The sequence below is a fragment of the Enoplosus armatus genome, chromosome 18 (assembly GCF_043641665.1).
Source record: "Enoplosus armatus isolate fEnoArm2 chromosome 18, fEnoArm2.hap1, whole genome shotgun sequence".
Taxonomy (NCBI): domain Eukaryota; kingdom Metazoa; phylum Chordata; class Actinopteri; order Centrarchiformes; family Enoplosidae; genus Enoplosus; species Enoplosus armatus.
Genome location: NC_092197.1, coordinates 14,152,691 through 14,174,560, shown reverse-complemented (window position 1 = coordinate 14,174,560; position 21,870 = coordinate 14,152,691). Strand labels below are relative to the sequence as shown.

At 39.1% G+C, this 21,870-nt stretch overlaps 2 protein-coding genes across 3 annotated transcripts; one reads left to right on the top strand and one right to left on the bottom strand.

The window, feature by feature from the left end:
* The first annotated feature begins 3,554 nt into the window (after nucleotides 1–3,554).
* Nucleotides 3,555–6,813, top strand: LOC139301743 (progestin and adipoQ receptor family member 3-like). Of its 2 annotated transcripts, none has more exons than XM_070925210.1 (6): nucleotides 3,555–3,751; nucleotides 3,901–4,063; nucleotides 4,918–5,073; nucleotides 5,273–5,470; nucleotides 5,759–5,849; nucleotides 6,633–6,813. In XM_070925210.1, the coding sequence occupies exons 1-6, from the start codon at nucleotides 3,555–3,557 to the stop codon at nucleotides 6,773–6,775; spliced, it is 948 nt and encodes a 315-aa protein (XP_070781311.1). In that variant the 3' UTR covers nucleotides 6,776–6,813. The 2 variants fall into 2 exon arrangements, with proteins under 2 accessions (XP_070781311.1, XP_070781310.1); XM_070925209.1 differs by having other exon boundaries at nucleotides 3,901–4,079; nucleotides 4,910–5,073.
* Nucleotides 6,814–11,089: 4,276 nt separating this feature from the next.
* On the bottom strand, nucleotides 11,090–21,469 carry slc26a1 (solute carrier family 26 member 1). The gene is made up of 8 exons (XM_070924571.1): nucleotides 21,412–21,469; nucleotides 16,823–17,306; nucleotides 16,091–16,297; nucleotides 15,490–15,736; nucleotides 14,947–15,178; nucleotides 14,305–14,488; nucleotides 13,549–13,836; nucleotides 11,090–13,333 (listed from the first exon to the last, which is right to left on the bottom strand). Exons 2-8 carry the CDS (start codon nucleotides 17,228–17,230, stop codon nucleotides 12,752–12,754), a joined length of 2,148 nt encoding a protein of 715 aa, XP_070780672.1. The 5' UTR covers nucleotides 17,231–17,306; nucleotides 21,412–21,469; the 3' UTR covers nucleotides 11,090–12,751.
* Between the last annotated feature and the right edge of the window lie 401 nt (nucleotides 21,470–21,870).

Below are 21,870 nucleotides of genomic sequence, written 5' to 3'. Positions count from 1 at the left end.
GTTCCCTGACGGCACGCTCATAATGAAATAAACGGGGCAGGGCACACAGCTGCTGCACACTACTGCACTCTGACCAGCAGCAATAACAACAGAACACAACTTCCCCCAGGATTCTTCAGAATAAAGTAGAAAAACACTACTATACTACAACTGTAATAAATCAATATATTTAAAGCCCCCCTCCACTCAAAAATGTTTTTTCCTTCTTGTTCCTACAGTCACTGTGCAGAATGATGTTTGTGCAGAGTTTGACACAAGAAGGATGTTTTCATGTTCATCTGCTGAACGTGGAAAGTTTCTCTGTGCTCACTGAAAATCTGATTTTAAGGGGCGGGACTACAAGCATGTTTTGTGACACCACAAATAGTTTGGAAGCCAATCCTGGTCCAATATTCAACTCATACAAGTGTGATGTGGAAACTTGAAACTTGTCTGGAGGGGATCTTTAAAATAAATTATTTTCCTCGCTTTTATTTGCCTTTACAATTCTCATTTGTTTTTATGTAGGCTAGCTTTGATGTGTTTATATATATAACTAATTATATAAAAGGGGCACTGCACATTAATCCACAGGGCTATGCGCCAGAAAAGTCTATTCTTTCTCTATAGTTCCTGAACAGATGTTACATCACCCAAAGATGATATACAATTAAACTAGTAAAAATTTACAGAAAATCATAATGCTGCGATGTCAGATAGCCTACTATATAGATTTAATTAAATAGCAAAACAAATATACATACATTTTGCTATTTTAAAAGCCCTGTTTTTCTCTGGGGACAGTCTAGCCTACATTTTCAGGCACATTTATATAAATATAAAGTGAATACGTCTTTATAAAGCACAAAGAAACAATATAAAGTAAATCAATATTAAGTAAATTTGAATTCATATTGTGCAAACAAAAAAGTAATATAATGTATTGTATGTTATGTTGCGAAGTACAACAAAATAAGAAAGAATTCAATCAAATTTTATGCCTATATGCTATAGCTTACTCCATTATGATTTTTATTTTGAAGGCAAATCCCTTATCTTCCTGTATGGTAGATCTCCGACTTGACTTTTAGTTGCCAGAGCAGCTGGCATAAATAGAGACTGACTGAGATAAGGAAAGAATGACTGGTGGTTCATTGAAATAGAAATACAGAAAATAGTTGACCCATATATATTTCTGTATCTTAAAACAGAAGTGAAGGGAGCCATTTTCCTCCTATAAAACAATAAATCCCTTAGTATTTGTAAGTGTTTTTAAAAGGGTGCCATGTTTGCCCCTCAGTCTCTGATCACTACAATACAATTCTCACTGACTCATAAATCACTCTCCCAATTATCGTCCATGTTACTGGATACCTGATCTTTTTTCCTTTTCAGTACAAACAAGTGCATCATGTTCCTGTAAATCTATTGCAGATGGAAAGCAGTATTGACTATGCTAACACAACGCCCTTGGTATGTCAGAGTGATTTGCTGCCTCGCATGAGTCTGATCCAAAATGTGATTTCCCAGCGGAAATTAAACCTAACCCTTTGTCTCAAGAGAAGAGACTGGACTTTTTGATTTGTCCAGGCGTGTCTCTTCAACACCAGAACATGACCGTGGCCTCAAATGCACACTTTATCATGTCACAAACCCTTTACATGTATATTATCAATTTAAGATGTTCAACACATTCCTGGAGTTCTTTTGTGGTGCAGTGCTGTAATTACATATTTCATTGTGTTTGCAGGGAGGCAATGCACCGGCTGCCTGTGGCTTCCCAGTAGGTTTAATTTCAACTTTTAAGGAGGATGAAGTCATGACAGTAAACAACTCAAATAATAACATACCAAAGTCATGGTGTCAGCAAAAGGCCTCTCTGCTGTTTAATCATGTGCTAGCCAGGGATCCCCCTGGATATTTCATGGATGGCTGTTATGGATTATGTGATTATGTTTGGGTGCAGTAGTCGACTAGAAGACAGGGACTCTTGTTACATGTCCCCTCCAGTCGTTGCTCTTTCTTCTCTATTCTAATAAAAAAAAGTTATTTAAAACAACTACAGAGTGAAAAAAAACACAAGTACTCATTAAACTAGTTATAAGGATGGTACTCAATGTAGATTTAAGATGCAGTCTGAGTTAGTTTAACCTTTTCAATCCAACTATCTAGCAGACCGTTTTGGAATAACTGAAGAAGCATATATGACAATGTTCAGACAATGTGGAACACAAGTGCTTTTCCAATCTTAAAGCCACTTAAAGCCGAAATGAAAGGAAACAGGATGTTTAGACCTTAATTTTAAATTGGAAATGTTGCAGGTGGATGGATACCTGTAAGCCAGAGGGAGGAATGTTCTTGTTTCTTTCAGGCTAAAGGGACGGATGTCAGAAATGAGGGATAATCAGATGCTCTGCTTTGACCTCAGTTGAAAAACAAAACAGAGATAGTGTGTCTTCATACCACTGCTGGTGAAGTTTGAACAGTGCAGTGACCACAGTCAATCCCTCCATCAAAGCCAAAACAGATGAAATTGTTTAGGGTGAGGCCACAAGTTTGGCTTATTAAATGAAAAGGCACTTATACTGTCAGTAAACAATCTGCATTGTAATTAAACTGTCGCCAACAGCAAGGGCGTGATTTGCATCTCAGATATCCGCTAGGAACTGCTCAAACCACATCAGCAAAAGATACTTTAGAACATGCACTGGTTTTATAGACAGGAGATGCTTAATTCTAAGCCCTTGAGAAATGTATTTAAAATAGGATTTAAGAGATATTTTTCAGGAAAGCTCAGGATATTCCTTTGTTTTGAAGTTGAATAAATGGCTACAGGTGCAATACTCCACACTTACCAGGTGGTGGCAGTAACGCGCTATTTCATCCTTTACTGTCAACATCAAAAAGAAGAAGATAGGTTTGCTTTTGTTATCCAGTTGCTGAGGATATATATGTGTTTCTGTTTTACTAAAATGTGATTTTTTTTTAACAATGCTCTATTGATAGCCATTCGGACATGGCTGAATTGCCTGAACAAGGACTTCGACAGTCGCACTGCGACTAATGGTGAGCTTTGTCACTCTGTTTTCAATCAGTTTAGCTGGCCAAAATAATGCCTGTCAAGGTTAACGTTAGCTAGCCGGAATGCTAACATGGCTTGACAATAACTAAAACGGTCTGAACATATAGGTCGAATATGTCATTGTGTTTGTTTTGCTATTTATAAAGCTTCATCTCAAAGTGAGAGAGATAGAGTTGAAGAGTCAACATGTTGCGGATGTGGCACAGAGTAGTAAACAAATGAGAGGATGAAGGAGTCGGTAAACACGAATACCAACGTTAGCTTGAGCTACCGTACAGGTAAACACATTAAATGGGGTTAATTAACAAGGGCAGTTGTGTCAACACTGCATGTTAGCACTGATTTCTGATCTTGAATCTCTATTCTGTCACTTGACAAACCTGTTTTACCAATATGATCTGAATTAAATGGAGCTAGTGGTTTCTCTTTTCCTCCCTCCGCACTCAGCCTTGACCTCCCCAGCTTGCCTCGGACCAGAGGAGCAGAGGACAAGATGCTGCTGAAGATGCCCCAGAAGCTGCTGAAGACTGCCCACTACATAGAGCTGGGCAGCTACCAGCACTGGCCGGTGTTGATACCCCAGAGGATAAGACTGTACACCTACGAACAAATCCCCCTCTTCCTCAAGGAAAACCCCTACATCACTGATGGCTACAGGGCTCACCTGCCCTCCAAACTCTGCCTGAGGAGGTGGGAGTTATGTTGGAAATATACACTTTAATATCAGAGTTTAACACTTATTCTCAACATTCCAGTATTTCTTTTTCTACTTATCGGAATGGATTTCTGGCATGTGGTGTTAATGATGTGCACCTTCTGTTTCTTCTTGTCTGTTGCAGTATTTTTATTCTGTCCAACGAGACGGTGAATATCTGGAGCCACCTTCTGGGTTTCCTGCTCTTCTTTTCTCTGGGGGTCAACGACCTGTCCTCAGTGCTGCCAGCCTCCGGAGCCAACAGAGAGGACTACGTCATCTACGCTATAGGACTGTTCTGCTTCCAGGTAAAACTTGTTTGGCTGGGTGGAGAAAAGCTGTGATTTTAATTTCCTAGTGATATCAGAGAAAGTCTGATGATGCAGTGTGCTCCAGGCTTATTAAAATAAGCCTTTCTTAGTCTTTAATTGTACTACTTAAACAGTAATTACTGTTGGCCTTTTAATTTTTTACAGTTATTTTCAAGTATTAGTTTATTATGAACATCTTCATTAGCTGAGTATTTGTGCTGTACATGAATAATAATGTACACAGTGTCCTGAGTTGCAGTATATTTGTATGGCTTAACAAACTGATTCATGAAGGTTCACGTTTCCTGCTACAGGTTCAATCAGTTCACCTCTACCCACCCAGGTGTGTAAGCTATGTGCAGGTGTAACTGTTGCAAAGGTGGGGCACAGTGTATTGTGTTATAAAGAGCTTCAATAGGAATAGTGTTGTAGTTCAGAGTCCCTGTTGGCAGCTGATGAATTGTTGAATGTAGATGCAGTGTTAACTGTTTGTGTCGTATGTTGTGTAGCAGCTGATAATGGGATTGGAAACTTGTTAATGTAATAAACGACAAGTCAGTGTGATTCACAATCACAGTAAGTATATAGTGTAGTATATGTTACCCTCCCACCCTCCTCCTAAAACCCCTTTCTCTGTTCATAGAAGTGCCTGTCATGAGTATCTGGACCGTCCTTACAAATCATAATTTCTTGAGATAAGTTTATGTATTAAAGCTGCAGAAGGATTTTGTTTACTTATAATCAAAAATGGTAAAACAAAACAAAGATTTATTTGATGAAACCCATAGTGACAACCGATAATAATCACAATATCCTCCAGTCTGTAATGGTACTGTGTGCTTTCCTCCCAGGTGTGCATGCTGTGTTCTGTGGGGTATCACCTGTTTTCGTGCCACCGGTCAGAGAAGACTTGCCGACGCTGGCTGGCGTTGGACTACGCAGGCATCTCTGTTGGCATCCTGGGCTGTTACGTACCTGGGATCTTCTACGCTTTCTACTGTAATGCTGTAAGTATCACAGTGATGCAGATAGAAGATCAACCTTCATAACATGGCTTTTGTAGAGGAATTCGCAATGTATATGTACTGTCTGAACGTGTTTAGGCAAAGATATGTGCATATGTGAAGAGGTATTATACTAATAAAAAAACTGATGCTCCAGCTCTGATTAGACTGTATCTAATCAGTTACTCTCCCCGTCTCGCAGTTTTGGCGACAGGTCTACCTGCTGACAGTGCTGTCCCTGATCCTGGCCGTCTTCTGTGCTCAGATCCACCCTCGTTACCTCAGCAACGACTGGCGACGGATACGGATGACAATCTTCTGCTGTGTGGCCGGCATTAGTGTGATTCCTGCCTGCCACTGGGTCTGGCTCAATGGAGGATTCACCTCCGATGCTGTACAGGTCAGGATTTACAGTAATATTAGAAAACAAGTAAAGTGAGAGCACGCTTATGTATGCTTGGACTTTTTACACCTCCATAAACACTTTTTATAGACTACTACTATTTTGCAGCTTTATTAAGAGAAGTGTTCCTCAGGTGGTCATGATTTTTACTGTTGCTTTTATTTATCTCCTGATTTCAGTGTTGATCAGCCAAAACAATAAGTTTTACTCATGAATCTCAGCACTTTCTTTCTCCGACTGTATAATGTTTAGTTATACAAACTTTGGTTGTCGTTGTATGTGCAGCTTTTTCTGCCTCGTGTGATAGTGATGTACCTGATAGCTGGATCTGCCTTCCTGTTCTACGTCACCAAGATCCCTGAACGCTATTTCCCTGGTGAGTCCTTCTCCTCTGTTGCTTCGTGTGTGAGACAGTGAGACATTTGGTCAACTGAACAAGAAAAAAAATCAGTAATTGAGGTTACTGTGTGACTGTTAATAAGAGAAGTGAAAATGTGTTTTTCAGTGTTAATTGTGCTTTGTTGTGTCAGCATTAGCTTAGCTGCAGTTCAAGGTTTAAGATGGGTTCAAACCTGTGTTGTGTGGAACAAATGACCAAATCACATGGTCTGTTGAACCTGCTCTGTCCTCAGAAGCTGCATTTCTGTGGTTTAATCTTAACCCAGTTGTTCTGTAGAAATAACCTAAACGCCACTAGAGGTCATCATATCTGAGGTTTACAGATGTGAAAACTTGAAGTAAAAATCTTTCGTCATGTATTATCTTATGAAGGCAACGCTACCATGAGTGTCAAAATAATGTAACTGTGTATTGACCCAGTGTCACAGCTGCTTCAATTTATTTTTGAATCCAGAAAATCTGACAGACTGAAGAGGTCAGTGTGTTAACAAACACCCAGTATCTGTAAGGTAGTGTAAGTAAGTTGCAGTAAGGACATGTCAGTAATGTAGAGAGGTGAGACACATGCACTGTTCATTTCTTTTACTTCAAGGACCCCTTTCCACGTTGGCTTAAAAGAATAGACTTTGAAACTCAACCCTCAGTAACAATTCATTCTTTGTGTTTTCCTCCTGAAATATATTTTCATTCTCATACATCGTGAAGACAATTAACAAAAACAATATGTACAGTTTTTAGATCTTTTCCTCTTCTCTCCTAGGCCAGCTGAACTACCTGGGCGCCAGCCACCAGGTGTGGCACATACTGGTAGTGGTGATGTTTTACTGGTGGCATCAGACAGCGACACACATCATGCACTTCAGGCACAGTCAGGCCTGCCCGACCTGGACCAGCAGCAGCTAAGTTAAACTGGTCAAATAGTGTTATGGAAAGGCAATCAGTTGCGGGCTAGATATCACTTAAACCCACTATGTTAATATTCAAGGACTTCTTACCAGTTAGCTGCTGGTTAGAAGTTACTACATAAAGGTTTTTCAACCACTAACTACCAGAAGCTCCTGACTGTTAGCTGCTAATGTGTAAATATGATGGTGGAAATGAGCTTTCACTGTGACTTTAGGCCAGTATCTAAAGTCTGCTGTCTCAATCAGTAGATATCAGCTAACAGTGGATAGTAGGAGCGACCGTAAATCTTAAATTATCTTAACAAAAATAAAGTGTAAACCCTCGATGTTGCACCATAACCATTAAGATCGATGCATGAAACAGGAATTTAAATTTATTTGTGGAAACAGACAAAGGTTTGGTGTTTTTAATTGGCGATCATGTTTTCTCATGGTTGGTTTAGATTGTGATTTTATTTGTACGGAATATTGAAAAAATATCTATAAGGATTCTTTTGAATCAAACATCATAGCCTTTGTGAACAATTACTTTGTTTTGCATCTAATTTTGTTTTATCAGTTCCTACAAGATTAGATTGTATGAAATGTCTTGATAAAGGTGGAAAGCACAGAAAAAACAAAACATGAACACTAGAAATTCAACATTTGGACACTGTGAATTGTGTCTCTGGGAGAAACAATGTCTCAACGCCTCGAGTATTTGAAGCTTTTGACCAAATAGTTAAAGGTCAATGTTTTGTGTGTACTGTTTTGTGTTTGGAACAAATAAAGTGGCAGTTTTTGAAAAAAAAAAAAAAAACTCTTTACAGTAGCCAACGCCAGTATGTTCGGGCTACACTTGGCAAGATATCATATCAGACTAAACAATCAACCCCTTTGCTATAATTGTCCTTATGAGAGTGATGGATTTAATGTTGTCAGTTAATCTGTTCACTATCTTCACCCCAATTCAGTCATATGACACTATTTGGGGTGTCATATTTGGAGTAACCAATCTGTTTTGTTTTCCCAATTTGCCCATTGCAGCTTTCACTTGTAGAAAATACGTTTAAACACACAATAACATTAAGGGGATATTTACTTAAATGTGATTAAACAGAATACAGTTCTGGGCAGTGGTAAGTACGAAATTGACGGAGATTTCCAATGAGGCCAACACCAACAGTGCTGTGTTTATATATGGATGGCTCATCCAAATTACAGCAACAGATTCTTTTCACTTACCTTCACTGGTATGCACATTGTTTATGTGATCTTATATCTATGCCACCACTTTGACACAATGGAGGTGAATGGGATTTTGTTTTTAGAGCTTACAACATTGCTGTATGTCTTTGTTAAAAAGGGGTGGTGAATTGAATGAAATGGCCCTTTAACAACAGCTTTGAGTTGTGAGATAAGGGCCTTGAAATCACATTTCTGCTGGCAGGTCAGTGAGTGGTAGCACTCAAGCTCTCGCTGACCGAATCAGCCGAGGTGGTTATCAGTTATCAGATATCACCTCTATCATAACGTCTGTCATAAAGGCTTCTGTTGTTTAAATAAGGCCAGTGTGAAGTGTTACATGTTTTTTTTACCACAGTACACTTTGGGACAGTCATTAATGTTTTGTGTTTATTTTTACATAATTTCAATCATGTTTGTACTTGATTTGCCTTATTATCTTTGAGTATTTGTGCTGTATACACACTTACTGTTACAATCTGTTTTTGGTCCAGAAGTGACCGTAAACCAGAAAAAAAAGATCAAACTCAGACCAATATCATCTTTACTGTTACACCACAAAGCCAGTATGTTTTTTTTTCTTCTTTTTTTAATGTAGTAATGCTTAGAACAAGTTACGATTTTTAGTTGGGAGAACTTACTGCTGCAGACTGCAGAGCTGGAAAATGCACTGCCCAGCTGCTGGAAGAGGTGTCTTTATTTTGCCTTTTTTGAATGTGTTTTTATTTTTAAACATGACCCTTTGATTATCATAAACTGCTTGATCCTTTTTGGAATGATCTCAAGATTGTTTTATCCTGTGTTTGGGTTCTCTTGAATATCATTTGTATGATAAAGCACTGACTTACGAGATGTATAATATTTATTTCAGTGCCTATGTGAAAATATATTTTTAAACATTTTGAATGAATAAAGAATGCTGGAAAAAGACATGTTGCTGAGTCTTTGTTTTTCGATAGCTCAGAATTACTCCTGATTTAGTTTGTAGTTGATTTTTTTTCTCCCTTTTCCTGTTCTAATCACTTCACTTTCCTACGTATCTACTCTGTCACTCTCTCTGTGTGCTGAGTCCATATCATATTATCATATATTGCTGCTTTTTATTTTTGAAACGATCATAGTGTTAGAGGGTAGCCTCTGTTGCTGAAGAAGCACGTGCGTGTTTCTGCTGTTCATATTATTGAACAATAGAGGGCAGCATTGATACAAAAGCCTAGTTAAAAGAAAATGAATGGATGAACATTTTCAGATTTTTGTCGTCACACACATCTTTTGTTGCCCCATTTGACCAATTCAGCCATCCATTGTCTTCTATGCAGGTGAAAGTCTTTGAGAGTGGAGGGTTTTCTCTTCACCCTGTGTTGAGTTATTTGAAAGTTAGATGCTTGTTAAACACAGGAACCTCCTGGTGACTCAACAGGTCATTTATCAAATCACGTGTCGTTTTGAAGCCTGAAATATACTGTAAATCCTCCTCTGCCTTACTTCACTGTTGTGCACAAAGAGGGAAAAGCTGTTTGTCTTCAGCTTGTTTTTTTAATTCCTGTCTGATGGCAATGCTGTCATCCAGACTGATTCTGCTGATTCTTCCCCAGTGACTTTGTGAATATGATAATTATGTTTGAAAATGACTGACCCTCACTAAAGCACTTCATGCAGTAATGAATATTTGTGCAAAGGATGGCTGACACAGTAATGATGAGAAATCATTGTGATCTTACAGTCAGTTTTGAGTTGATTTTCACTGGGTTTTCGTGGACATTTCAGTACAGAGAAAAAACTAAACTTCATATGTTTTTATATATTATTTAATTTTTCTCATAAACTGGACGGAGACTATGGGAGCTGAAATACTGTATGACCGGTTTTGACCACAAAAGCACAACCTTTCAGAACCTGTACAAGCTCTGAGACAAGACTTCAAGAACCATAAAGGTTAGTGTCCTATAAAAACACAAGCTATCCTCAAATGAAATAATAACTTTGTTAAAGCAGCAGTTCAATGAAGTACATTCATTCACTTTCTTGCAGAGAGTTAGATGAGAAGATCGATCCACTCTAATATCTGAGAGGAGAGTGATATCGATCTTCTCATCTAACTCTCCACCAGAAAGCAGATAAGCGTAATTCCCCAAAAACTATTCCTTGAAGGATGCTTTCTTTTTAAATCAACAGGATAGTTGATAGATTGTTGATCGGTTTAGTGATTTCAGTTGTTTTGCAGTAGTGAATTTTCATATATGTAAACCTATTTAATGATTGACGATCTTGGTGCAGCCAAACAGCTTACTCTTGCATGTTTACAGTTAATAAGTAAAAGACTGAATTAAATATATAACTGAATGTGTAACTATGCTATGGATGATTACATGGATTATATGTAATACATATGCTTACGTATAGCAGAGGCAGTCAGATGAAATGCTGTAGCAGTGCTGTTATTCAGAATGATTGTGACCATAACAAGACATAATGTAAGTGTTTGAAAGTATGATAATTAGCAAATAACAGGTATGAGTATATTACCTCATGGACTAATGGATAGTTGTGTGGAGCCTGACACAGCAGCGCAGTGTTACTGCTGCTCAGGTTGTCTGCACTAATAATCATGTTGGGAAACATTTACATTTACTTTTAAAATATTTCCGTTTTCTGGCAGTTGGCTGTTAATGTCACTGTCACCATTAACTGAAAACTGTTTACATCGAGGTCAGCAGATTATTATTGTTCATAATAACCACAACATTATTTCTGGAAAGACTGATAGCTATTCAGTTTTTCAAAAGTAATTTGAAACAAATACATACAATACAAAGATGTGGTCCATAAAACCAAAACAATTAGCTGAAAGATGCTGAAACACTTCGTAGAGGTGAGGGGAACTGCAGAATCCTCATAGTGAGGAACCCCATTCACATTACATGTAGTTATTTGAACCATTGCTAATATAAAAATATTGATTAGTGCAGCTTTAATATTCCTTCCTTTGGCAAAATAAGTAACATTTCTCATTAATATTCCCTTAATATGATAAATGTCTGTTATTAATGGCAATAATTCAGTTGACAAGACAAGACAAGCTCTTCACTAAAAAATTTAAAAAGTTTAATTCAAGTATTGAACATGAAGGCAGTGTTTGTATATAGGTGTTGAATGTCAACACTATGTCAAAACAGAACGTCAAACAGACTTCATCACCATCACAATTTGAGTTAAATTAATACATGGAAAAAGGTTTGATGACAAAATAAGTGTATGAAAATACAAAATGATATATTTCTAAATTTACAAACAAGAATGTCTACATCTTATTACAATGCCAGCTCATCAACATTTGTCTTTTTGTCATGAACATGTTCACATGAAAGTTAAAATCATTTTTGAAGTAAAAATGTTACTGTTTTAATTAAAAGTTCACCCTTTCACACTGGATGAAAGACAAATGGAAACATTTAACAGAGACAAAATCTGCTCTTGTTTTGCAAGTCACAAAACATTTGATTCAACAAACCATCTTGACTAATTAAGATATGGCATCACCTGCTGCCATCAGTATATACTGCCAGTACAGTAAATTACATTTCAGAAGCACCATATGATGACTTCCTTTCATTCCGCATCTGATGAGAGATCTCAGATGTGTGTAAATCCTTTATTCATACAAAAGGCGGCCAACAGTGCAAGAGTACAAGTATGATGTAACGAGCCCTAGAAGGCAGAGGTCTCTGTGTGAGACTGAGTCTGAAAAAGCACTCAGTCCTCATGAGTCATGTAAAGCTTCGGTTCCCACTACGAACGAGTGCTTCTTCTTTAAGTCAGGAAGAATTTAACTGGCCTTTTAGAAAGCATTTTGAGGTCCAAGGTAATAGTTACCACCTCAGGAAATACCGCTGATAGTGTCTGACTCTCCATGTCTGAACTCTGGACTCCTGGATTAGAGTCATTATGGACTTTGACCAAAGGCTTGAAGTGATATAAAAAGTTCAGCTTTCATTGCAATAAAAGTTACTTTTGATAGAGTGACACAGGTGTGTTATATGGAAAAAGTTTCATTGGTCTTTCCTATTGCTCATTTCCAAGACTTGCTGCTTTTTATTTTTGAAACGATCATAGTGTTAGCCTCTGTTACTGCCCTGTTAGCTTAGCTTCAAGCCTAGCCTAGCCAACTAGCTTAACCTCTAGTCACCCATAGCTAACCTTTGCAGATAGGGTGCTCATCTCTGCTGATGTTACTGTAGATGTCACAGGCACACAGGATAGCAAAAAGGATATTAAAATATCAGTGTGTTTGGATGAAAACTAGTTTTATGATATAATGTCAAAAAACAGATGTTAAGGGCTACTTGCACACGCCTGGTGGAGTTTGGCAACGTATGGAGGAGAAAGAGGCCTCTGCAGCATCTGCACCCATAAAGGAGTGGCCTAAGAGGAGCCTTGAAAGGCACTGTGAGCAATGGATCCTGGTTGGAGGATTTTTCCCTTTAGAGAAATAGGTAAATTGACACCCTTTTTTCTCAGTTTTCTCCAGTCATAGGGCACCAGTGTGAATTTTTTTTAACTACATAGACAGCCTAGTTTTATAAAATTACCTTCTTTCCATCAGTGAAATTGCATTTTAAATCTTTGAAAACTGGTTATGGTCTGGTTATTTAAGGGGGCAAAGCATCAAAAAGTGGTTAACAAAGGAAAGGAGAAGGAGAAATGGAACACACCACAACATTTCCTCTATTCTCCTCTTTTTCCAGCTGCTCTACACCTCAGAGTCTTCTGACCTGCTTTCTGCCGCTGCAAACGTATGGTTTGCATGAAGAACTGCAGCATGAACTGTATGAAACAGCAGGCCGCTCATGTCTTTGTCATTCTTCCCAAAGAATTGTCCCTTCTGCAGGGTATCAATGACTGAGGTGTTACAGTTGGCGAGGAGCACGCTCACCCTGATCTCTTTATATTCCTTGACTAGCCCTTTAAATGTGGCCATGCCTGTCGAGTCTATGAAGGGGATGGAAGAGCAGTCCAAAACTATTGTGTGGAAGTCCAGTTCTCTTTGGACTAGTCCAACAACAACCTCTCCATTGTTTTTATCTCCATTTGCCTTGGCCTGCTTCAAGGACATTTCTTTGGCCTTCTTCTCAGCCTTTCTCCTCTTAGTCATCTCCAAGAAAGGTTCAACTCCAACAGCTTTGTAGAGGGACTTGAGGAATGAGTCCTTGTTGGCGTAGTACAGGGGAGCCTGGAACCGGAAGACCTGAACCCGAGGTGGTGGCATGAGGTTCTTGTACTCCTCCATGTCCTCGTAAAGATCAGTGTCATTGGCCCGGCCCAGGAGAGAGACCTGGCATCAGACATCATATTAGATTAGACTATGAGATTACTGAAGGCCAACATGTCTTCTACGAAATATTATCAGTAACATCAAAAATATCAGTAAGTCATGGCTGATATGGTGGAGCTTTTCAATCAATTTTCAATACTTCACATTCACTTCACATTCTGTACTTATTTTCATTTGTATCAGCATCCATTATCAGCATCAAGTCCATTACTCACCTTAGGGTTCTGGGTCTTAAAGATGATGCAGATCATGGAAAAAAGTATTCCGCCCAGTAGGCCCAGCTCCACACTGATCAGAGCCGTGGCTGACATGGTGACCAACCAAACAATGGCGTCATTTCGGCTGTCACGCCACTTCCTTGGGACGTCCTTGAACTTCCTCAGTGCCCCCCGAAGGCTGACAATGATGATACAGGCAAGAACACATTTCTGGAGAGCGTAGAAGAAAGGTGCGAAGAAGAGTAGGACGAGAAGGACGACCAGGGCGCTGATCAGACTCGATACCTGATGGGGGAGCAGTGAAATAGGGAGAAACAGAGAAACAGGGGAAGAAAGAGAGAGATTCTATAATGAATACCTTCCATAAAGTTAACATGAACAGAATGAAACATTTTTGAAGCATGATCCCTGGAGCGTCTCATTTGTTGTTAATGGGCAATTCACCACCTGGCTCATCCTTGTTAAGCAAATAAAGGTAGTGAAAACATTTTTTCTAGAGCTTTGTAAGTATGAGACAGAACTGTGAATATATAATAAGTCTATTGCAAACTGGAAACAACCAAAATCTATAGTTGTTTACATAATTTTGCAGCAAAATGTAGCTCAATAAAAATGTATGTGTGTGAAAATGTCACATTAATGCTTCAAAGAAAGCATGCCATCCATCTGAATCCTCAAAACAATGAAATGATTGGACCAATCATTAAAAAATGGGTTTGACCATTTTCAAAAGTATTTTCAAAAGAAATTCACCTGAGTCTGGCAGCCTGTTGAGTCCTTCACCAAGGTTTTTGCCAGTGCTGCACTGGTGGTGAAACAGTGGAAGAAGGAGGGGATGATGTTACAGAAGCCGATAGCCAGCATCTCCTGGTTGGGACGAACCGTGTAGCCGTTTTTCTTAGCAAACATCTCAGACAGCGACACCGTGAAGGCAAAACTACAAGATAAAATTACATTTTCTTTACCAATAGACCCTGTGAATGAATCTTTTCCCTCATAAAAGCATGTGAAGACCCTTTTAAACCTGATATAAACATGCATTTAGGGTGATCATTAGAAGATAGCTTTATTTCTGCATCCATAAATCTTTTGAAATTAAGACTCAATTGTCGTATGCAAGAATATCTCTTTCAAGAATCGAATCTGTTTCAAGAAGTATTAAAAAGCTACTTGACGAGTGGTTACCAACATTCAAATAAGCCACTTTCCTTTTTTTCATAAATGTCTATAGTGTGTATTTTATTTGAGTAAGTGCAATCAGATCTCAGTCTGGACAATGAAGGCACGTTTCCCTGCCAGACCATAATCCAGCTACTGAATTGCAACTGTAACAACCCAGATAAGAGACACGTGTTGATGCCCAGCAAACACGGTGTTAAACTTGTAGTACATTACCTAATGACAGCCAGAGGAATGGCATCCAGTGCCACCCGTGGCATCAGACTAAAGCTGGGCACCTGGGGAGGAATGAACCCTGTGGGGATGTGACCGGAAACACTGGAGCTGTAACGGCTGTTCAGTTCCCCAAAATGGCTGGCCAGTGTAGCTCCTGCCACTACTATCAGCTCAGTCGGCAGAGGGATCTTTAGACGATCCTTGTAGCGCTCCTGGATCTCTTTTCCTGCCACTATGATTAAAAATTCAGTGTTATTCTACATTTAAGAAAATTAAGAATTTGAATTCAGTCTATACTCAAGGCCATCACTAAACAACCAACATCAAAGCAAATCTAAAGTGCTTGCAGAATTTCATAATGAATATTGGTCATATTGGTGCTTTTTTATGCTATCAAAAATGTATTGGCAGTACTTGGATGTCCCCTCCCATGTCATTCTGGGAAGCGTAATGTAGCATTCATTAAAGCAGAAGTAGGTGAGGCAGTTTATGTTAAGTGTGACTGAGAATCTGATGGGGAATATGTAAAACAGAGGTCTTTACCTAATACAGAGATACAGATAGCGCTAGTGATGAGGTCACACAGGTTGGTCTTATGAATATTGGCGAAGATGTTGATCCAGGTGACGACAACTGTGCCATAGCCCTGGTGACGGGCAATCTTTAGACCCAACAGGTATTTAGCCTGCACGGTCAGGATGGTGAAAGAGGCTCCCGTGGCAAAACCATCGAGCATAGGAGCCGAGAGGTATACAGAGACGAAGCCTAGCCGAAACACGGCCATCAGGACCTGGTGAGGGGATCAGGAGGTAGAGCAGGAGAGGAAGAGGTGGAGGAGGGGAGAAATAGAAGATGGATGGGAAAAGTGAGTCACTGAAACCTACATTGCTGTTTGCTTGCTAGCAGTCTTAACACCACCAACCGTTGATCAATAGAGTAACGTGAAAGCGTCTGCAGCACTGTGTTATCACGTCATCCAGGTGTGCACACACATACATGAGGATCCACCCTTAAAAAGCCATAGCTCCATAGCACCACTAGTGGTCAAAAACTGCACAGGGTGCCTTTAATTCAGATATACAGTGTTTTATGTCTTACTGTAGAGCTTTGGGACAGTAAGGTCAGAATACAGCTGTTTCTTTACCTGGTAAATGCCAGCCAGGAATGTAAGGGCAGCAGCGATGCTGATGGCGTAACACTCCCTCCCGCACTGCCGACCCATTAGCTCCACACTGTGAAGTTCACCAGCTGTGAGATTAGTGCCCAGTGTGGCATTGAACACATCAGGGCCAGATGCTGTGGAGTCCTCATTGAGGTCAAAACCTGCCAGGAATATCTGCTTATCCACCACCTGTGGGCAAGTAGAAATCACCGGCCACAAATCTTAATTAATCAATTAAATGAAACCTAAGAAATACAACTGTATTAAGTGATCAATGATCTTAATGGAACTCTTCCCAGTGACCAGTATCGGCAGGAATTGCAACTATGTAAATGCAGCAAAGATCTTTCTAATAATATTTGAAAAGTAATTGTTAATGAAGTGATTTAAATCAATTATTACCTATTTAATCTGCAAATATTGAAAAACAGTGGTTATTTCATGCAAATTGCTATGTGAATATTGAAAATCAAGATTTCCTTCCAATGCATGCTGAATAATTTACAATTATCCTTTCATGGTAATCATAAATGTTACGTTTAATTAATCTAAATCCTTTAGATGTACATTTTAAACAAAACAAGAAGAAGTTGTCCTAATGAATAATTTTAGCCCACAAAGGAAACTGTATGCTAAACAATGTGAGAAAAACCCTCAACATTTCATTACAGACCCAAATTGTATGATCATTGCTTGCCACTTTTGATCCATTACCTGTCCGACCATGAGGCTCATGAGGCTGAAGATCCCCACAGAGACATGTCTGGAGGTCCCCATAAAGAAGTAGATGATGTTGGCGTAAAATGAGGTGTATAAACCATAGATGGGCTGCACTCCTGCCAGCAGGCAGTAGGCGATGGCCTGCGGTACCAAGATGATACCAATGATCAGCCCGGACATAACATCGCCCCAGACGTACTCTCGGAGCTTGTATTTAGGCAGCCAGCGCACCACAGGGAAGAACCCGGTCAGGGTGGATCGGACTCTGGGGATGGAGCAGGTCACACCCTGCTTCAGCTTGGATTTGAGGACTGAAACTGTGGGCTGTCGCTGGCGAACTCGCCGTTCCAAGAGAGGCGGCAGGGCCGGTGGGGTTTCTGTGACCTTGGTGACCTCCTCCATGGTCTTAGGAAGGAAGAGGAGGCAGCTCGGTGAGAGGAAGAAGGAGGGGAAGTGGATAAAGTGGTCAGCTTTGCTCCTGGGAGATCATCATCAAGGAAAAATGAGGGAGGGAGAGAGTAGACGGAGATATACAGGACAGACAGGGAAATGGAAACAGTTAATATTAGTGGACCAGACAGAGCAATAAATAGGTAGATAAAATACTGTGTCTTCCTGTTTGGTCACTTTCATGCTTACCATATTTGCTGTGGTATATATAAATTCTGGGGAATTTACAGATTTATTTCACTTTGTAGGAACAGTGCTATTGAGCTGGATCAAGAAATCAGAGAACAAGTGAGAACCCACAAACAACCCCAATCACAAGGGGTAATGGCCTGGGGCTGATTTTAACATGTGAAGGTGGAGCAGAATAACATTAAGTCTTGACTGATGCTCTGATTAAAGGTGCCCTGTGGAGTATTCTTGCAAACAAATAAGTTGTTTACTCTCAGTGATTCTTGACCAAAATACATTGTGTGTATGCTTGAGGAAAAGAAAAAAAAGCCAATTTTGAATATTTACATTACACACATAATTTCCTTTGTACAGATCATCTGTGGGTTGGTACATCATCCTTTAAACTTCTGAATCAGCTCTTTGTGTGTCAGGATTACAAATTAAGTGTTACGGTAAATGACTTTCTCATTTCCAAAAAAAACCCAGTGTTAAAACTGTTTACTCAACACAACTGTTCTGTTAAACTTCAATGAATAGTTATGCAACATATACAGACCGTACATTTCGTTCTTGGTAAAGGTAATGGACAAACAGTTGGCATGTTGTTACTTTTCCTCCTTTTCCCAGAGCACCTGTTAGTCAGTGACTAAGACGTGCTGTTCAGACCCCTCAGTTAAACCTCCACATTTTCTAGGAACAGGTCCACTCATAGGGAAAAGTTCACTGTAGTCATCTACACTTTATATATACAGTTTTAATAAACATTCAGTATTTTGTCTGTCTCAGTATTATGGCCTGTTCCATACAATATTACAATTCAATTAGATGTAAATACAGTATAGAAAACCCTAGACTTAAGTCAGTGGGCTAAAAGCTTTCTTTCTTAAAAATATGAATTACAATTAGCCCTGGTGTGAAGGAAAAAGGCCTCAGATTCTTCTCTCTTTAAGTCCATATCGATGTCAGTCCTTCAGCTGAGCTGCTATTATATGTTTTGACATTTTTTACAATTCACTATACTGATACCAGTGCAGCACTCCTTGTTGGTTATCTATACCCTTGTGCTGTTGTGTGGTGGTCTGATATGTGGGTTGAGTAAGGACAGGGTTATTATAAAAGAATGCCAGAGCGATGGGAGAAAATGTCTATATATGGACAGCAAGAATGCCCATGACCACTGCCGCCATGGAATCAATCTTGGTGCTGCTTATGGAAAATAGAAATCTCTAAAAATGGAAATGGGTGCTATATTATGTGACATTTTTAGCCACGCTAGTGGTCAGTCCACCACTTTGGTCCAGACTGAAACCAAAATTTATTAACAAAATATAACAAAATTATACCTGTTTGACATCAGCATTTTAATATGATTGTCATTTTGAGCATGTTAGCTTGTGATTATCATGTCTCAGTTCAGCACAACTATAAACACATGTTCCAATGTGGTGGGACGATAAGTCGTACAAACTAGCCTAGTTCTTTTCTAGCATGACCTGGCCCGTGTTCTTGTTGCAAGTACAGTTAGTGGCCATTTTTATTTCTCTTGAACTGTGCTCTGCTATTAACTTCTTACAATCTTAGCAACTGTAGACATTAACATTCATTGACACAAAATATCGACACTGTTTCAAGTGTTCAATTAGCCAAGCATTCGTTTTTTTATGTGAATTAAATTTGAATGCAATAATGTATCACTCTACAGTTGTAAAGAGTTTTAGTGCGACATGATGGTCCAAATTCTGTTTCAGTGGGCTTCCACAGAAAATTATGCCACAAAACAATTGGCTTTTAAAACCCAGAACTGACGCTACCTATGAACGCTATCTAACTTACACATGATGAAATGAAAGCAAGAGATCAACACATTCATTACACATTCATGAATAAAGCTTATGTTCAGCCGGTCACAGAAGGCCTTTCAAACAAGGTTAGTTGTTTTTCAGTAGCAGCTGCGTCTCAGCTCAGATAACCATGTCTCAGAAACCATAAAACACTCTAAATTACGTGTTATCAGCCTCTGCCATCACGGCAACGCTGGTATGTGCTGTGATTTAGACTTCCTGTGGCAGCGCTGGCAACTCTCATGGACTGATATGACAGGGGGATAAAGAATAGAGGAATGATGTTTTTATGTTTACCTACATCAGATTTGTGCAGTTGTTTTAATCAGATTTAAGTTTCATCGTGTCTTTTCTTCTTCTTTGTTGATTTTTCTACTCACTATTTCAAGGCAGTTTTACTTTGCAGGACAACAGCTGTTCACTTTGCATGGAAATTACCCCTTAAATAAACTTATACAGAGCCCAGTCAGTGTTCATATTGGTCTTATAAATCCAATCTGACTTCTTTAACAGATAAAGACACAGGAGATAAATAAGCCTGTGTAGCTTTGCGGTACAATAGATAAAGTAAAAGAACCCAAGAATTACCTCACATTCCACCAAACAGATAAAAGTTGTCCATCTAAGCGAGGCTTTATTTCAAGTACAGAAACACAGACACCTGATTAACTGCTTAACACGACAGGAGTCACACTGAGGACCTTTTGGAACCAAAAAATAAATTTTACTTCAGTGTCAGCACTGAAAACAATTGATTAAAGCTGTTTTTGTAAGCCATTTCTAATCAATGTTCTCCGCCTTTAATCTTGTGATATAAAAGCCTCCCACCACTGCTTAGAAGTGACCAGAAAGCTTCCTTCAGTCATGTTAACAGTCTAAAGGGGTGAAAATAACTGACTTCACAGCTAAAACAGTACTGTGACAGAAAGCAGTGAGATGACTAATCAAACCACATCTAGCTGATATTTGGTGTGGGGGTTTCACCAATTTATATCAAGTCATGTAAGGTCTTCAACATCACAGCAACAATATCACCTTTTTCTTCCCACTCGACTGCAGTGAATTAGCCCAAAAGTATATTTTCTTGATTTTATCTTGATATAAATGAAATAAACAACAGACATTTTATGAATTATTATTTACTGTAGGCATGTGCAGATAAAAAAGTATGATTGTGTTGGCCAAAAGTATCGAGATATATGATATTCCAATTTTTTTAAATCATGAATCCTAATTTCATGACAAATATCATGACTTTTAAAAACCTTTAGAGTCACATGCCGAGTCTTCAAAAACAATGCTAAACTACTGAATCCAGGACTATTGTCCCTGGTAGACTTTCAACAGTAAAACAATGAAGATAGAACATGACATCACGAAAGCTGGTAGTTTCACTACTTGACATAAAAAGAAAAATATAAAGTCAACAAGAGCCCAACACTCTTCTGCCTTTAAGTTTGCTTTGAGGCTGATTGATTTAGAGAACAGGTGGTTTCAGAAAGACGCAAATCATTGTCCAAACCTTCATTCTTAACTGAGCATGCAAAGCCAACAGTTAAGTTTTCAAAAGATTTGACATTGAAGAGACTCATAAAGGAAACATTCAGGGCTGGAGTGATTTCTACTAAAATGTCCTACAGTACTCTAGTACTTGACTTTAATGAAGTAGTCATGAATGACTACTTCAAGTAAAAATACAAAACTTGCTCCTTTGAAGACCACTCTGAGGAACAGTTACTAAGTTCCACATGAAAGGTCTCACGCAGACAAACCAACACCTCTCAACTCAGTAATGCTCTCCAAAATGAGACCATCTTTTTTTTTTTATCAAAAACTCTCTCACGGACTGAAAACCTGAATCAAACTACAGCAGAACTGTAGGAGACCTTGTAATTCTTCCCTGTCCAAATACTCACGTAAAGGACAATTAATGATTGTAGAGACATGAAAAAAAGTACATGAACAAACGTTAATAGGTCATATAATATATAACTATTCTTCAGATGCTTTCCAGGTGGAATGAAAACCAGCTTTGAACACATCAGTGGTCACTTCTTCACATCTAAATCCAGATTATAATGACACACAGTTCCAGTCAGTAATGTGTGATAAAGTACTCACCTGCAAGGACAAACAGCACCACAAGCCTCTGATGTTGACTGCCTTAACTTCTTCTCAATCTCCTGTCTGTCTCTCTTCCACTCGCTATATGTCTGTCTCTCTCTCTCTCTCTGTCTGATGTCATCCGAGCAGTCAGACAGCAGGAGATGTGAATGTGATCGCTGCTGAATAAATAGTAAGATAAGAGCAGCCCTTTGCTCACCGTCACACTGTTCCCTATTGGCTTCATCACCAAGAGTGGGTGGGGCTCGTGTCCCCTCCTGTTCCATTGTTCCAATGGAAAAGCGTGTGTGTGTGTGTGTGTGTGTGTGTGTGTGTGTGTGTGTGTGTGTGTGTGTGTGTAGAAGAGGTAAGAGGTCAAATCAAGTCAATTTTTTACTTGATCACAGAGTTTATCTGCCCTGCAGGAGGCCCTGCAAACTGCGACTGTGGTGAAAATGAGCACAGAAATTGTACGTC

What these genes read in the sequence shown, in the direction of transcription:
- LOC139301743 (XM_070925209.1), top strand. Translation starts at nt 3,555, where the DNA reads ATGCTGCTGAAGATGCCCCAGAAGCTGCTGAAGACTGCCCACTACATA. An exon ending in TCCAAACTCTGCCTGAGGAG is followed by an intron (nt 3,752 to 3,900) that starts GTGGGAGTTATG and finishes TGTCTGTTGCAG; the next exon opens with TATTTTTATTCTGTCCAACG. An exon ending in CCAGGTAAAACTTGTTTGGC is followed by an intron (nt 4,080 to 4,909) that starts TGGGTGGAGAAA and finishes ACTGTGTGCTTT; the next exon opens with CCTCCCAGGTGTGCATGCTG.
- slc26a1 (XM_070924571.1), bottom strand. Translation starts at nt 17,230, where the DNA reads ATGGAGGAGGTCACCAAGGTCACAGAAACCCCACCGGCCCTGCCGCCT. An exon ending in TGAGCCTCATGGTCGGACAG is followed by an intron (nt 16,298 to 16,822) that starts GTAATGGATCAA and finishes ACTTGCCCACAG; the next exon opens with GTGGTGGATAAGCAGATATT. An exon ending in TCCTGGCTGGCATTTACCAG is followed by an intron (nt 15,737 to 16,090) that starts GTAAAGAAACAG and finishes TCCCCTCACCAG; the next exon opens with GTCCTGATGGCCGTGTTTCG.